Below are 16,988 nucleotides of genomic sequence, written 5' to 3' on the forward strand. Positions count from 1 at the left end.
GCAGCTATCACTTTGGTGGGTCTGAACCCCTGCTGCCTTGGGTTTTCAGCAATTATTTCCAAAGCCCTTGGAATCCCACCTCCTACCCCACAGAGACCCAGCTGGCCTGATGCAGCCACAACATTCTCACTACACACAGGTACCTGCTTCACTTTCTGTTCCAAGGAGCAACTTATTCCTGGCTTCCAGGGCAGCGGGGACCACAGCACTGAACGGGAACGTGAGCACGATCATGTCTTCATTCAGTAAGAATCCAACCTCCTCATCCAAGCCTTCGCTGCCCTCCACCAGGACATCCACCATGTCGAGAACATCTGAGGCAGAAAGATGGGAATCAGGGCCAGGCAAGAGGTGGCAAAGGCGTCTACTGCAAGAATCCCACAGGTAGGGCAAGCAAGAGGACGTTTGCAAAAAGAGGAAAAAATAAGAGCTGAACTTCTCTCGGGGGAAAATGCTTAGTGTAATGTTTGATTCTAAACAAATAAGGGCATTATCTGTAAAATCTTAAGACCTCTGCCAGACAAAATGCAGGACTATCCAGCTCAGGTAGTAACAGGTTGAAGTTTCCTCGCGTGACACTGAGAAGCCCAGAAACTTTAACCTGGATAGTCATGGAAATAAGCCAAAATCTGAGAAGCCGCAGAGCAAAAGGGTTGACGCACAGACTAGGGCCAGAGTGTCTGAAGTCAAATCCTGACTTTGCTACATCCTCGCTGTGTGAGGCTGAGCAGATTGCTTAACCTCTCTGTGCCTCAGCTGCCTTGTCAATACATAAAATGAGGAAACCCCCCCCCCATTTGGGGTTGTTTATGAGGTTACATGAGTTAGGATTTATTAAGAGCTCAGAGCATCACCTGGCACAAAGTAAACACTGCACAAATAACAACAACGCAGCAAAGAAGCCCTGCACCTATTTCCTGTTACATAAGCAAATGAGGGGATTTCCAATTCCAGAGGCGGCTGATCTCTGATGCAAAGAAATGGGACGTCTGCCCTCTGCACAAGGCTTCGGTGCAATTCTGTTTTGCCTCTAATACGCCACCGTGGCTGGCTCTTCAGAAGCCCGAGGAGCGCAGGGAGCGGCACCCACCGTCAATGTGGGAGATGGGAATGCTGACATCGTCGGCGTCCTGCCGCGTCATGGAGGCCTGCAGGGCGCTGGCTTCCTGGACAAAGTCAGACGCTTTGTCCGTGTATGAATAGGGATTCGCCACCAATGTCAGGAGAACCTGAGCATTAAAGAGTCAAGTGGGAAATATTTAGATGGTCACACGTGAAATGAAAAATGCCCCCAAATGTCGCAGGTAAAATAAAGGGAAGAGCAAAAATCTTAACAGGCCTTCAAAGAGAAATAGTTTTTCTGCAAAGTTTCTTAAAAAAGCACTTTTTTTGTAGATTTTTTTAAAATATCTCCTTTTCACATCAGACTATTGCTTTTAATACCGCTCTTAGTGTATCACTAATCCCTCCTACAAAAACAAACGCCCAAAAGGAAGTTAACAGCACACGGTGATATAGTCCCATTTTACAGATTCTAAAACTAAATCGTTCTGACATCTCAGCAAGAATTAGGAAGTGAGTCAGGAGGAGAGGCCTCTGGGCTCTGGCACATCAGAAATGCCTTAATCATACTGAGGGTCACTTAGGACGCCGTCCTGAACATGCTTCTTTACGTGGGAAATACGTGCTTACGCGTTCTAAAAACTGAATCACGGCCTCCTTGTTCTCCTGCTCGGTGTCATCCAGGTGTTCCAGCCACAGCTCCAGCTCCTGCCAGGTGTGCTCAAACACCCCTGTGTCCCGCAGGATCTGAAAAATCAGGGAAGAACCCGCTTTCCGTGGGTCCTCTGAGACCCACGGAGCACAGAGGGGGTAAAAGTTCCATCCAGTTTTATCCTAAAAGCTACGCTTCAGAACAACCCCCACTGTCGAGGGAAACGAGGAAAAGAGGTCGCTCTGGGCTCGATCAAGGAGAACACAGTCCCTCGTCTCACTGCTGCTTATTCCTCTCCTTCAACTCCTAAATAATAAAAAGGGAAAATATCCCACTGCTACTTGAAAGTCTGCTTTCCAACCTGGGACTTGACTCCTCCCAGCCACTCAGCCCTCAGCCTGCATGAAATTGTCCAAGACAGTGGCCCAGTCAGGCCGAATCATCTCAACGTGGCTTCTCGAGACCCAGGCCTGGGCCAGAAGCACCACCTCACTTCTGTTCTAAGGGAGCAGAACTCGTTACGAGGCAGGACTTGGTTAAATGACATCCCCAAATGGCCCGACGAGAGAACTCGGGGTCGCAGCAGCCCGTCGGCACGAGCCCTGCACAGAGTGCTCCGAGGGAGAGCCTGACGTGCCATTCCACCCACATGCAGGGAGCGATCATGAAATCACACCTGCACAACCTTGCAGAGGTCACGACCTAGACTTTCGCGTCCTCCACGCAGCTCAGGCGAGGTTGAAGGGTGGCAAGACTACTGGCACCTCAAAGGTGAAATCTCTGTGCCCTAAATACAATGAATGTGATTCTTCTAGCAACCCGCCCGGCCCCGGCCCTGACCAGGATGTCTGCTGCCCCGTGGAACCAAGGAACCAGATTTCCTAGCGCTGCAGCAAGACCTGCCGTAGCCCTGGAAAATGAGTTCAAGTGTAAGAAAGAAGAGACGCCAACAAACTCCTCATTCCCTTCCGCTGACTCTGGCGACACCTGTGCTGTGGGTGACGGCTGCGGTCAATCACCAGGGCCCTGGAGGAGGCTGAGTCTGGAGCTGAGGGAAGAGGCATCGCCCATTAAATTGTTCCCCAGAGGGACGAAACCTAATGTTTACTGAGTCCAGAATGTGCCAGGCATGGCCTACTATTTGATCACGTAACCTCCCTTGCAATCCTACGGTTTTGTTATTCCCGTTCACCACGAGAAAACTAAGTTCAGAGAGGTTAAGCAATTTGTCCAGTGCCACCCAGGAACAGCAGAACCAGGACTCAAATCTTGGAACAGGACTTCAAAGTGCCCGCTTTTGCCATTTCACCAGGTTGCCTCTTGGGAACACAGCCAGGTTAAGACAGAATACATTAAAACTGCCGTAAAACCTTCTGTTTTTAAATTGTAACAGTCTTAATACATCCTTAATTCAACAACTGTTGACTAAGCATCTACTATAAGCAAGATTGTACAAAACGCTTCTAGAACTAGGAACTGGTAGAAAAGGCTCACCTTCACGATCAGAAGTTTGGTTGATGACTTGAGATGCGAATGGCTACTGGTCACAAACATCTTCATCAGTAAGTAAAACACGGATCGCTTTCCTCCAATAATTTCTGCATCTGGGCCTTCCTGGAGTTTGAACAATAGAATATTATAAACGTAACAAAGGCCACTGCTTGCTGAGCGAACAGGTACTGCATGCCCAGTGTTCTTCCCGGCCTCTCATCTCATCTCATTTTAACCACCACTCGGCAAGCCTGCCGGGATGCTCTACACGAGGAACCTCAGGAGTTAGGAGCTCCTCCCACAGCCCCGAAAGCAGCTGTAGTTAACAACAGTCACCGCAGGAAGCACGGGGGCCCTTCAGGTGCTTCACATACACCGACTCACTTTGTCCTCCCAACAAGCCTGCGGTGGGGACAACCGTCACCCCCATTTCACATGTGCAGACGCTGAGGCACAAGGAGGTAATGGCCGTTTAATGATCGAGGTGGGACTCAAGCCCAGGAGCCCTGGCGCAGACACAGCACTGGCTGGCGGCGGGTGGCAGGCAGGAAAACACACCACCCAGGGCTGCCTGACTCCGTCCAACGCCACGCTTGCTGCATTTCAGCAAGATGCCGGCGCGGACGTAATCGGTTCCTTACACGTAAGCAAGCCTCTTAACAAAGGCTTCTGGGCTCTGAACACATGGCGCTCCAGATTCCCAGCCTAGACTCCGATGCATCTGTGTCTCCCTGGAGCGTCCCCGCAGCCCTGATCTGAGCACATGAGGGCTATTGTTCCCAAAGCCCAGCAGACCCATCTTATGAGCAAAACATGAAGCGTGGGCTATAAACTAATAGGTTAATACCAGTTCTTTCGAGGTAAGAGGCCTCTGTTCCCTTTCCAACTAAATCCTCAAGACCCCAACGGCCCGGTTCAGCTGGGGTAAAAAACTAAACACCCCAGACTCGTCCGCCATCTCACTGGGGTCCTGGCAGCGACCTCGCGGGGGTTGTCAAGTTGAGAGCAGGGTCTGGGCAACGCTGCCTGGGTCCAATCCTGGATCCCCTACTTGCGGCCGGGACCCCACGGAAGCCTCCTAACCACTCTGCGCTCCAGCGGTCTCGTCTGTAAGTGGTGATAAGTGAGATGATACAAGGCACACTCGCGCCGAGCCGGGCATTCGGTAAGTTCTCAGTGAGAACCGTCCTCAACCGTGAGGCAGGCGAGCCTCAGAAAGAGGACTGAGGGGAGCACAGGGATCCCAGGGCCACGGTGTTCTTCCACCCTCTGGAATAGCACCTCTGAAAGTGCCAGGGTACGTTTCCGCACTACTGGCTCCATACAAGGACTCAAAGAAGACGTCAAGCCATTGAAACAAGTCATCTGAGCTACTCAGAGACACACTCAGACAAGGCTTAATTTGGCCTGGTCACTTTCCCTCTTTGGATAGAAGTGACATGGCGTCCTGTGTTTAAATGCAGAGGGAAATATCTGTTACATTTTGAGTGCCCTTTATGATTCAACATTATGTTCTCCAGAAATCCTAGAAGACGTTAGCAAAGACACAGAAAACAACGCCAGCAATCTTTACTGATTTTTCCACCAGCCTCAACCCTCTCGTGGCTTGGTGTCTATTCCCATCTCCGTCTTAAGTCCTTCCAGGATGAGGACAAAGGAGAAGGAAACGTATTTTGTTTATTTCCAAAAGGGTTTTTAAAGGACAAGAAGAATGTAAAAGAGTCAAGAGAAAAAAGGAAAAAAACTCCCAACACCCAGCAATAATATCTTTTCAGTAAGGATAGCTAAGCACCTTACTTTGCAAAGCAAAGAGATTCCTGGTTCACAAATCAGGACCTGGCCTCCGCTCTAGAGGCTTCTCTCTAAAAGGAGAACCGTCAACGTCTTCCTTCGCAACCAGCAGTCAGGGTTCTGATGCAGCTAGAGATTCCCAGGCCAGAAAGCCGAGGAGCCTGCAGGTGAGCTAACAACACAGGCGGGGTCACGACCTCCTACCTGGGCCTTTAACCACAGAAACTTGCTGGCGGGCAGTGCCAGGGCCACCTTGAGAACAAGGTGCTGCAGGGTGACAGGCACCTCCTCACGCAGGCCCTCCTCTGAGATGACGCCTGTGGGTGGGAAAGACAAAGACAGATGAGACATCGGGGGTGGGGGGCGGGCGCGGGGGCCCAGCTACTGCCGCCCTGGCCACGAGGATGGGACAGGGAACTGTCCAGGGAACTACGCAGAAGACGTGGGGGTTCCGCTCGTCCTTGTCCTGCAGTCACCCTCACACAGGCTGTGCCCAGTCTCCTGCCTACACACCTCACTGACACATCCCCCCCGTCCCAAGGTCTATCCTAATCTTTCACCAAAGAGTGGGGGTGCTGCATGCCCTTCCCTGCACTCGGCCCACATTGACCTCTTTCTACAGCTCAAAGCCCCCAGTGCACACTGCCCTCCAGGTACAGTCTCTCGTGAGTGTGACCCCTGGTGCGGGGCACAGGCCTTGCTCCCTAGACGGCAAGCATCTTGCGCACAGCCTGCGGCCGCCTGGGTCTGAGACAGGGTCCTCAGCCTCTGGCCTGATTTCTGGGTTAATCCTTTGCTCGGGAAGGACGTGGTACCAGATGTTAAATGGCCACTTTATAGTAAATCTCATACTCTCACAGCAAGAGAACTTTTTGCCTTTAAACCATCAAGAAGTTAACTACAGCTTTTTGAATAGGATTATTTCAGTAGCTTATATAAATTCCAAGAATGATATTTCCGCAAGTCTTCCTCCGTAGGCCCAATTACAAAGTCAGTTCTATTAGACAAACTTTTCCATCAAGGAAACGTGGCCAGACAAGCATAATGTTACTTTTACAAGATGCGGTTTGAACTTCACTGGGTAAAATACGAGTAACCATGTCAGAAGTGCCTGTGCATGAACGGGACCTCCTTCTCAGGGGCTTCATTTCTGCACCCCTCTTCCTTTGCAAAGAGGCTTTAGAATTAACATCACATAATCTCATCTGTCTATCACCCACGGCAGGCAACTCAGCCTGGCTGGCCTCTCTCTTCTCTCTTGAGGCTGCCAAGTGTTCATCTGATATCTCCTTAAGGAAGACCAGCTATTTAAAACACATTGGTCCAGATGAAAACAGCCAGGCTGGTGGATCACACACGCCGGCCACAGTGCCCAGCAGCCTTCCCGGTCCTCGGCGCCGGAGCCTCTGCTCCAGTTTACCCACACTTCCTTCCTTCACCCCCACTGGCAGGACCAGCGGAGGGGCACCCACCATCCCTCGAGACGCACCTTTCAGGAGCTTGCTGAAGTCAAAGTTGTACTGCATGACCACGTGCGGGACCACCTTCTGGTAGAGGCAGATGACCTGGAGCAGGGCGGCTTTCAGAAGAATGGTTTCTGCATCATCTGAACCAGAAGTAAACAGCTTGAATCAGGAAACACGCTTGCTCTCTGTCCTCAATCAGTGAGCGATCGAACCACCCGTGACCCATCACGGTCAACTGTATGTGGAACACTGAGGCTGCAGACAGAGCCCCATGGAGCGAGGTTTAAGGAGTCAACGTGGTAAAAATCAAAGCTGTTCAAACAGGCTGGGTCTAAATCCCGATTTCACAGCTGTGAACTCGGACAGGGTAAAGCTACTCTGTCTCTCTGTGCTTCCGCGTCCTCGTCTGAAAAATGGGGACACGCAGCAGTGCCTACCCCTACAGGGCCGCGCAAGGATGAAACAGGACAGAGATATAGACGTGAAGCCCACCGCTTCACCAGTGACAAGGTCTCAGTCAACACATCTTATTTCCAGGGGGACCATGTAGCCCACCGCTATCTGCAGAACAAGAGAGAGGCCTCCTCCCTCACGGAAAGGCCAGAGCACATCGCACTCATCATACAAGTTTTTAGAGAGACACAGTGCTTGCATAAATCTTGGGCACATTTCTAACAGATGTTAAAACTCAATGTACAATAACAAAACACAAAAAACTCAATGTACAATGCCATGCTCATTCTTCTCCCTAAGCAAAGAAGGACACAGGATTCATTCAGAGCCAGAGAGGCCTTCACAAGTCCCTCTAGATCAGCCCCTCTGGACAGGAGGCTCCCAGGCTGCCTGTGTCAGTGGTATCTGCAAACAGAAGAGGCCCCTCACCGCTCTGGGGAGACACGCAGGTAGCAGGGGTCTTGTTGCCCCTTTTCTTTGCTTTCTCGTCATCCTGTTCTGTCTCCTGCTTCCTAAGTGACTGCCAGACCCACACGATGGCATTCAGATCTGGTAAAATCTAAAAGGGAAAACAAAGAAACAAAAAATCAGTCACCTTTAAAAGGAAGAGAAACAAATGAACTGAACCTACTAACAAGGAGAAGCAAAGAACAGAGGAGAGGGGCCAGCACGTGCAAGTGTGTGTGTGTGACCGAAAGAGGTCCCAGCCTCTGGGAGCTCTGGTTTGGGGTATAATTCCCAGAACTGAACACTGTAAGAATTTGGTGAAAACACAGCACCAATCATTAAAACAAACCCCTGAAGACTTGTTCACCGGAGCCAGACACTGGGAACCAAGAAACTCATCCTTACGTCCGGCTGGAGGTACCCAGCCCAGCAAGCCCTTGGCTCTTCCGGGCAGCCACCCAGTCTGCGGACGCCTGGGCTCCCTGCTCACCAGACCGAGCCCCAGGGAGGAAGGAGCAGGCCTCCCATCACTGCAGCCCCAGTCCTTATGAGACCTGAGTCCCAGGAGCGCCCCAACCCCTTCCCTTCACTTCGCACCTGCCCTCTGGGCCCCCAAGCTCGCCTTTTCCCTCTGGTGTGCTCACCTGTGACCCCTGTAAGCAAAGCCCAAGCCTGGCTCCCGGGCCTACCTTGCTCAGGGCTTCTCTGAAGAGCCGCACAAAGTCCTCCATCATCGCGGCCGTGTACACGCCCGACTCCTGCCAGGCCCCTGTATTCAGGCAGTAGTCAATGGTCTTTAAGGCTCTCTCCAAAATGACGGAAATAAGGGACAAAGCTGTGTGTTTCACTGATTTGCTGTCCAGCTGGGAAGAAGACGACGTAAATCCACAAGTGTCTTCGGGCCGCGCTGGTGGACACAGAGCGCCCAGGCCCTGGCCCTCCCCAGGAGCCCGCCGGACCTCTGCGCTGTGCAGAGGTGGCCCGGGGACCCTGCCTGCTTCACCTCCTGCAGGTGCCGGGAGCACAGTTACTAAAGGTGGCGTCCGATGGTTATTCTTAACTGCTGTTCCACAGTCTGTTTTTGGTAAAGTCTTCCCTGACCACCACTCGGCTCCACAGATTACCTGCCTCGACAACAGCCGAGATCCCACCGGGACCTGACCGGCCTCTCCACTTATCGTCAGGTGGAGAGATGATGGGCAAGGGCACCAGGCACCCGAGTCTGGCCAGCCACCTCTAGGTGCACAGCCTCCACCCCAGGCCTCCCACATCCAGACTCTCTACCTGGATTCAGACAGCCAGCAGGGCCTTCAAAACCCTCACTCGCTGAAGACGTTCAAGAACCTGTGATATTACCACAAAGGGGGAAAGGCTGGGCCCCGGCCGGTGGCAGTATGTCCCTGGGCCAGCAGCAGCGAGGATGGGCACTCGGGAGACATGTTCGATCTCAGGCCCAGCCCAGCCCAATGCCATCAGCCCCGGGTGACTCCCATGTACAGAGAAGTCCAGGGAGCACAAGCTGGGATGCTGCAGCTTTACAGTCTGGTAGAAACAAGAAGGTTTTCTGACGGGCCTTCAGTGTAATAACAACCCAGGCCCCCAGCACTCCAGCTGGCTGGCGTCTCATTTTACATGGACGTTGTACGCTAAAGCAGTGCTACGTTAAATGTCTTAATCCAATAACCACACCCACCCCATCATCACTTCAAAGGCAGGACCCAAACGAGTGTTACACCCACCAGCTTGGAGCGCAAAGCTTGGTCAACAGCCTGAGACCCTGTCTCCAAACACGTTCTTGTTTCCTGTTTCTAAAATAAGCTCACTCTTTTCTTTCTGATCTAAAATATACGCCATTAAAATTCTGCAGATAACACCGTAAAGAATACAAGAAAAACGTCATTAAAAAACCCCACGCACTCCTAAGTCCACCCCCCAGACACACCTGTCTCTGGTGTCACTTGTACGAACACACTGTCACAGCTCAGAAAGCGCCAGTGACGAGAAGGCGAAGCTGTGGCTTCCCCTCCGCTGGCCCTGGGCCTGCGCAGGACGGCAGCCTCGGCAGGAGAGGAGGCCACGTGCTCTCCCCGCCCCATGGCCACCTCGTCCGGCGGATGCAACACCCCCTAGGGGCACAACCCCTCGCTCCTGAAACAGCGTGACAGGGAGCGAGACAGCCTTTTATATCCCAGACCGGGGTATGTACCGGGGTCAGCTCAAGGGGGGGTGTAAATGCAGCCGGCCGGACTGAAACGATCTTCTGCCCGTGAAGAGGCAGCATCAGGACACCGTCCTTTCAACTCTACTTTGCAAGTCCCTGGAATAAGATACCTTGTGCCTCTCACAAAACAGATGGGCGAGCTGGCTGGGGCCTCACCTTGATTCTAGGATCTGGCAACCACAGCAAAAGGCCTTCCTGGCTGGCCCCACCCAGGCCGCTTCCTCTTTACTCCAGCGCCTCCCCACGGCCCCCCGGCCACTCTCAGCACAACCCCTGGATGGGCATCAAGAAATGCTCAGTCCCACCGCACAGTCCAGTGAGTCTTCGCCAATTTACGGTAACTGCCCCCCCCCCACCGGAGCCGACCCACCACGGCAGACCCTGGGCCAGCCTGCCTGAAGGATGGGGACTCCACCCACACCGAGGAAAGCCCAGGCCCTGCACTCCTCTGGGCACCTGGTCTCCCCCAGGCGGGTCTCGAGGCAACCTGGGTTTAGGAGGGGCTGGCTGGCCTAGGACCCGTGTATGCCAACAATTCATGGCTGTTCACCTAAGGCCATGATTTATGGTGAAAAATGCAAGGGTCCCTCACAGTGTGGTTCCTGATGGGACTTGGGAACCTTTATGATAAATAATGACATGGACTTGAAGTATCAACTTTTTCCTTGAACATGTCCTCCCCAAACTCCTGCAACAGCTGGTCCTCAAAGTAAATGTTCCCCAGAAAACTTAACACTATTCATTTAACCCACAAAAGAAAGGATTTGCTGGGCAAATTTCAGTCCTGCCCTAACCAGAGCCCCTAAATTGTGAGACTTTAACACATGACATTAGGCTGTAGCTGAGCACGCTTCCCCTCCCACCCTTGGGAAGGCCCAGAGCCATGGAGGGGTCCTGCCGTCCCGGCTCTGTGCTGGAGCAGGGCAGGCACGTGCCTCGGGCCCCAGGGCACCGTCCGCGGGCGAGTGGACACATGGAAAGCCTCAGAGGCTCTGACAAAGCACGAACCAGTGCATGCAGGCCGGTATTCTCGGCACAGTCCCCAGCACGGCCGGTGGGGCAAGCGGGAGAGAGTCTGGAGGCAGGGTCCCCACTCACGTTCAGTGCTTGGGTGAACATGATCTTATTGCACACCAGGGGCACGGTGGTCACCATCACCATGGCCAGGAGCCGGGGAAGCGGGATGAACTCTCTGGTCTGAAACGCCCGGGAGATGTCTGGCTGGGCAGCGTAGATCTAGGGAAGGGAGAACAGAGAATGAGCTGGTGGCGGAGGTTAGCTTTCAAGCCTGAGTCTGTCTAATTGTAGGCACCCAGCAGTAAAGCCGCTGCAGTGAAACAACTCCAGTAACACAGGTCCAAGGCTCGCCACAAGGTCTGGAATATTAACCCCAAAATCCACTTGTTAGAGACAAGTCGGGTCATGAGACTGTTACTGGGGACAGCGACCTTCAAAGGAGAGCCTGGTCTGTGGTCTGGGGAGCCTCTTAAAACCTCTGATGGCAAGCAAGTCACTGCTAGAACTCACAACCGGATTATCTACTCACCAGTTACTGCACTTGGCAGGCACCTAACAAAGTATGTCATCTTTTCAACACTTCATGACAACACTTTGGGGTAGGGATATTTTATATCAAGATAAAACATGTTTACAGATGACAAAACTGGACCTCGATGAGTCTAAGTAATTTCTCTAGGGCCATGAGGCTAGAAGACAGAGAAGTAAGGACTCCCATCCTGCCCTGCGACAGCCGTGCACCTGCCCCTGCCCCTCCGGAGAGCAGCGGCAGGGCAGCTCCCGACAGGGGTGGTGGCCACAGGGATACCGTCACCAAAGTGGGGGGCAGAGTGCCTCCTTCTTGTCCCAAATACACACTGGGAGGGAATTCCCTGGTGGTCCAATGGTTAGGACTCAGCGCTTTCACTGCCAAGGGTGCAGGTTCGATCCCTGGTAGGGAACTAAGATCCCGCAAGCCACGTGGTGTGGCCATAAAAAGAAAAAAAAGCGAACACCCAAGTACACGCTGGGACCACCGCACACACAGGCATTCAAGGAAAATGAGGGACTATGTGCATAAAAGTTTGTTTTACAGGTAACCCCATGCCCAGGTCAAAGCACAAGAAAATAATCCCAGGTGTGTCACCATTAGGCAGTCCATAAATCAGAGAGAGAGAGAGAGAGAGAGAGAGACAGAGACAGAGAGAGAGACACACAGAGAGAGAGAGAGAGGAGAGAGACAGAGAGAGAGACAGAGAGAGAGACAGAGAGAGGTGAAGCGAGCCGGGCAGTGCTGCCTAAGAATCTGCAGCAGACACTTCCTTTGGTAGATGAGGGGAGGTTGACACCTACGATCAGATGGAAATGAATTCATATCCACTTGAACAGACCACAAATTCACAGCTTATTTCAAGTTGTTCTAAGTACCTGAAATGGCAATCTTTAAAAACTATTGTACAGTTCAGACATTTCACTAATTCCAGCCCAACTGTGCCAAAACTCATCAAGATCTCACTCTGAGCAAAATCTGGTTGAAGAAGATGAAACTGGCTCAACCGATTCAAAAGCATAAACCTCAAAATTCAGCTCAGTGAAAAGTCAAACGTCCTTAGAGGATAAAGACACCAAATTAGCATCATCTAAAATACGCCCCGAAGAACGGCTGAAAGAAGTTCCTCACCCTGCAGAGCTTATCAGAATGTCACTCACCCCTCACCGCTACCAACTCCTCACACCCACCCGCCCACGACCCCATCTTGCAGACTTCGAAATGCCCATAGCCTTCACCTTGTTTAGCAGTTTGATGTTACTGGACCAAGTGGACTGCACCCTTGGGAGAAAGGAAAACGTCACTTCCTTGAAGTACTTGTTCAGTAAGTCCGGGCACACTTTCAGGATGTTCACCACAAGTTCAGCGACCAGCTCATCGTCTGCTGCAGTTTTCAAACCCAGCAGGAAGTGCAGGAGAGTCAGGTTTCCTCCTCTGCCAGGGAGAGAGAGAAGAGAGAGGGGGGAGCAGGGAGTCTTCACAAAGCACTGAGAGCTCAGGATGACAGGGGTAGCTCCGCTCAGTAAACACGGCTGTGACACAGTGATGGGCAAATTTCATTTCTGGTGAATTTCCCTCCCAGCAGAAAGTGAGATGTTTTCATGGTCTGTAGGGCTCCCACTCTCCACCAGAGGGCCTGAACTTCACCCCTCTACTTCTGAGTGGCTGAAAAAGTCTCTACCTTGTTCTGTTCCCCACCTCTCCTTCCCTCCCTTGAGTTCCAGCTGACTTTTAAAGAAGAGGAAATTTAAAAATTTTCTTTTGTGATTTTACTGACCACTTCCCTCCAACCACACACAAAAAAGCACATATGTAAAGATGTACGTGTGCGTTAAGTATAAAAATACAGAGAACGCATTTTTCTTTTAAAAGGATTACGGTTGGGCTTCCCTGGTGGCACAGCGGTTGAGAGTCCGCCTGCCGATGCAGGGGACATGGGTTCGTGCCCCGGTCCGGGAAGATCCCACATGCCACGGAGCGGCTGGGCCCGTGAGCCATGGCCGCTGAGCCTGCGTGTCCAGAGCCTGTGCTCTGCAGTGGGAGAGGCCACAACAGTGAGAGGCCTGCATACCACAAAAAAAAAAAAAAAAAAAAGATTACGTTTTTTTCCCCATGAAGTGCTCACAAATTGCCACAGTCCAGAGTGCCACAAAATTATTTCTAAAACTCAACCACATGGCACAGAGTCCTTCTATGGGTTTCTGCTTCCTCTGTTTCTAGCTAATTTCAAACTCCTACGCTTTCACTTCACAGCCAAAAGAAGCTAATATAGGGGGAATAATCCACTGTATGAAAAGAGTCAAAACTTGTCCCAAAGTAGTTTTCAAAAATATAAGAAGATGATAAAAACAGGAAAACCGAGACATTAAAACTTCGAGAAAGGGAGCACCTGGCCTAGGATCTACATGGCCAAGTAGGTTTTACCCCCAGATACCTTTTAAGAAAAGATGGCTTTTCATATCTGCTTGTCCCTGGGAAGTCATAATATCCAGAAAAAAATCAAAATTTGCCTCATCGGCGTGTCATGTTGATGGCTTCTGGGATCACCACTGTTTTGCAGCCCCTTATAAACTGACCAAAACTAAGATGCAATATGACACTTTACAGACAATAAAAATTTTTCAAAAATTGAATTAGAGGGCTTCCCTGGTGGCGCAGTGGTTGAGAGTCCGCCTGCCGATGCAGGGGACATGGGTTTGTGCCCCAGTCCGGGAGGATCCCACATGCTGCGGAGCTGCTGGGCCCATGAGCCATGGCCGCTGGGCCTGCGCGTCCGGAGCCTGTGCTCCGCAACGGGAGAGGCCACAACAGTGAGAGGCCTGCATACCGCAAAAAAAAAAAAAAAAAAAAAAAAATTGAATTTAGAGTATAATTTTGATCAGAAAGCTATCCTTTAAAAAGCTTACAATTCTTAATAGGAAAATATCATGAGCAAAACATAGTTTGTGCTTTCAAATGCATGGAATGTTAAATTTGCAAAGAGTGGGACTTCCCTGGGGGTCCAGTGGTAAAGAATCCACCTTACAGTGCAGTGGACATGGGTTCGATCCCTGGTCAGAGAACTTAGATCCCACATGCCACGGGGCAACTAAGCCCATGTGCCACAACTGCTGAGCTCGCATGCCTCAACTAGAGAGCTCACGTGCCACAAACTACAGAGCCCACGTGCCCTGGAGCCTGCGCCACAACTAGAGAAGAGAAAACCCAGACGCCGCAACTAGAGAAAAGCCCGTGTGCCGCAATGAAAGATCCTGCGTGCCGCAACTAAGACCTGACGCAGCCAAAAATAAATTAAAAAAAAAAAAGGTTTACCTAGAAACTTAAAAAAAAAAATTTGCGGAGAGTGCCAAAAATACTAGACACACACACAATTTTAATGAACGATGTAATAAAATGAATAGCATTTAATTCAGCGTTTGCAACACGTGCCAGGCACTGCTCGAGGCAGTTACCACACACTGCCTCTCTCGGAGGTGGGCACTAATTGTATTCCCTTTTTACAGATGAGGCAACATTGGCAGAGAGGAGCAGTAACCCGCTGAGGTCTCAGAGGCACTCCAGAAACTGTTCTCTGAACCTCCACAGTAAGGCTCAGCAAGCTCTGGCCCACAACCTGCCTTTGTCAATAAAGCTTTATTGGAACACAGTTACACCCATTTGTTTATTTACAGCATGGCTGCTTGGGTACCACAATGGCACGGCTGAGTGGCCACACTAGGGGCTGTATGGCACACTAACCCTAAAATACTTACTATCTGGACCTTTAGAGAAAAAGTTTGCCAACTCTTGCCTACACTGTGATGCCTCACTTTCAATGCCTACCACGTGCCAGGCAGGCACACAGGGATTCAAAACAGACTAGTCGTAGGCTCTGGGGATTCAAAACAGACTAGTCTCTGTTCTCACCAATTCTTGCCTATTGGGTAATGAACAAGCAAATAAATAAATATGCAAGATGGTGATAAGTCACCATCAGAAGCAAGGGCCAGGCGAAAGGACAGTGACAGTGGAAGGACTGTCTCAGAAGAGGGTGCCAGGGAAGGCCTCTCTGACGTGGCGACATCTGCACAGAGACCTGCAGGAAACGCGGGAGCTTTACGACCACTGGGAAAGGAGGCATTTCAATTTTCTCAAAGCTTTCCATTAACACCCCACAAACAAAACTCCCTTCCTCTCTCCTAAGCACAAACATCTGTCTTTTGCCCGTGGCTGAAAAGATTTTACATAAACCAAAGCTTATTTAAACACAACCACTAGTTGATTCAATATGCTCATTAAATGATCATCTATTTTATGGGTCTCCTCAATAGGGAAAAAGAGCCTTTTTAGCATGGTGTTATATTACATTAAGACTCAAAAAGTCTGCTCTTACATTTCAGCAAGAAATCAAGCTTACTCTCACTGATGAGAGAAAAGTTACAACATCACCAAAACAAAATTAAAAGAAAAAGGAATGACGGCAAGTTAACTCATAATAATCACAGAAGCAAAACAAGTTCAAAGCCACAAGCAGGGAAAAAAATCCCCACCAAATTAATCCCATTATGAGGGATCAGTCATCTTCTGACTGGTTGAAACCGAATCAAACCATCCCTATCCTTATAATAAAACGTCAAGGGGGTAAAACTAAGGGTCATTCATAATGACCAGAAAATATGTCCCATGTTCTTAATTGTCAAATGGGCAAAAAGCAGGTTAATGAACAATATATCTAACAGTAGGCCGTTCTGGTTTAAATACTAATAACGTGGATATGTATTATAGGTCTATGACTCTAAAGAGAAAGTCCAAAAGAACATAATCTAAATCATTAGCTGTGGACTTTGTTTCCTTACTGATGAAATGTTATCATAATGGTGAAATATGAGATAAAACGTAAAAACAAAACTGTGAAATCCCAACTCATCAGCAGCTGACCCCGAGGAGACGAGGGTTGTGTAGCTGTCACGAGTGTGGGCTGGGAGCCAGATCTCCTAGGTTCCAGTCTGAGCTCTGCCACTTTCAGGGTGAGTGGCCTGCCCTCTGTGGGCCCATTTTCCTCATCTGCAAAACTGGGGTAGCAACGGTACCTACCTAGGACTGCCGTGAGGCATGAGAGGGCACCCCATCTCTGGGAAGGAGGAGGTAACAGAATTATTCTCAGATCCAGCTGACACCTAGTTGCCGGGTGAACACACACAGCACTTTCCCGGGTGAGACACCTCACACTGAGTGTCTGAGTCAACTGCTACCCTGAGACTCTGCACACAATGAACAGCAGCCTCTGGGTCCTATCCTGAGTTCATCCCTAAAATGAGTCAGATAACGCCTAAAATGCTAGTTCTCACCCACTACAGTTCCGTTATTTAACAGAGTTCCACTGTAAGCCACGTATGTGATGACCTCTGAGAACTCACACTCGGGATTCACACGGGCATCACACTTTACCTGCCGAAGGTACCAAGAGACGCATCATAAAAATTAATCCCATGCTTGAGCGAACAGCAGAGATCCATCAGGAAGTTATGAACAAGCTCCCTCACCATGGTTTTCCCTGCGTCTTCGGCAGAAGTCTACGAGGGTTTCAAAGAAATTCAGTGAAAATCCCAAGTTCATCAGTCTTACGAACAACTACAGGGTAAAAACTGGACAATATCACATGCCTAATGGCAACTTAGAAAACATTTGGTGTAATTCAAAAACAAAAAACCCCACCAAAAAACAGAAACACCAATCAAAATTTAAAAATACTCTTATATGTGGAATCTAAACAAAATAAATAAATAAAACGATAACAATTTTTTAAAAAAGCTCACAGATACAGAGAACAGATTAGTGGCTGCCAGAAGTGGGGGTCAAGGGGGTGGGAAAAACGGGTCA

The 16,988-nt window shown here is 50.2% G+C and overlaps 1 protein-coding gene across 5 annotated transcripts in view; it reads right to left on the reverse strand.

Moving 5' to 3' along the window:
• The window catches only part of URB1 (URB1 ribosome biogenesis homolog), a 65,118-nt gene that overhangs the window by 33,340 nt on the left and 14,790 nt on the right, over nucleotides 1-16,988 (reverse strand). For all 5 annotated transcript variants that reach the window (XM_067739341.1, XM_067739339.1, XM_067739342.1 and 2 more), the window contains 11 exons: nucleotides 16,557-16,681; nucleotides 12,368-12,563; nucleotides 10,682-10,819; nucleotides 8,052-8,225; nucleotides 7,345-7,474; nucleotides 6,486-6,602; nucleotides 5,201-5,313; nucleotides 3,209-3,328; nucleotides 1,693-1,809; nucleotides 1,091-1,229; nucleotides 144-314 (listed from right to left, as the gene is read on the reverse strand). In XM_067739341.1, coding sequence (XP_067595442.1) covers nucleotides 144-314; nucleotides 1,091-1,229; nucleotides 1,693-1,809; nucleotides 3,209-3,328; nucleotides 5,201-5,313; nucleotides 6,486-6,602; nucleotides 7,345-7,474; nucleotides 8,052-8,225; nucleotides 10,682-10,819; nucleotides 12,368-12,563; nucleotides 16,557-16,681 — 1,540 coding nt within the window. The remainder of the gene's footprint in view (nucleotides 1-143; nucleotides 315-1,090; nucleotides 1,230-1,692; nucleotides 1,810-3,208; nucleotides 3,329-5,200; nucleotides 5,314-6,485; nucleotides 6,603-7,344; nucleotides 7,475-8,051; nucleotides 8,226-10,681; nucleotides 10,820-12,367; nucleotides 12,564-16,556; nucleotides 16,682-16,988) is intronic.

The sequence above is a fragment of the Pseudorca crassidens genome, chromosome 5 (assembly GCF_039906515.1).
Source record: "Pseudorca crassidens isolate mPseCra1 chromosome 5, mPseCra1.hap1, whole genome shotgun sequence".
NCBI lineage: Eukaryota > Metazoa > Chordata > Mammalia > Artiodactyla > Delphinidae > Pseudorca > Pseudorca crassidens.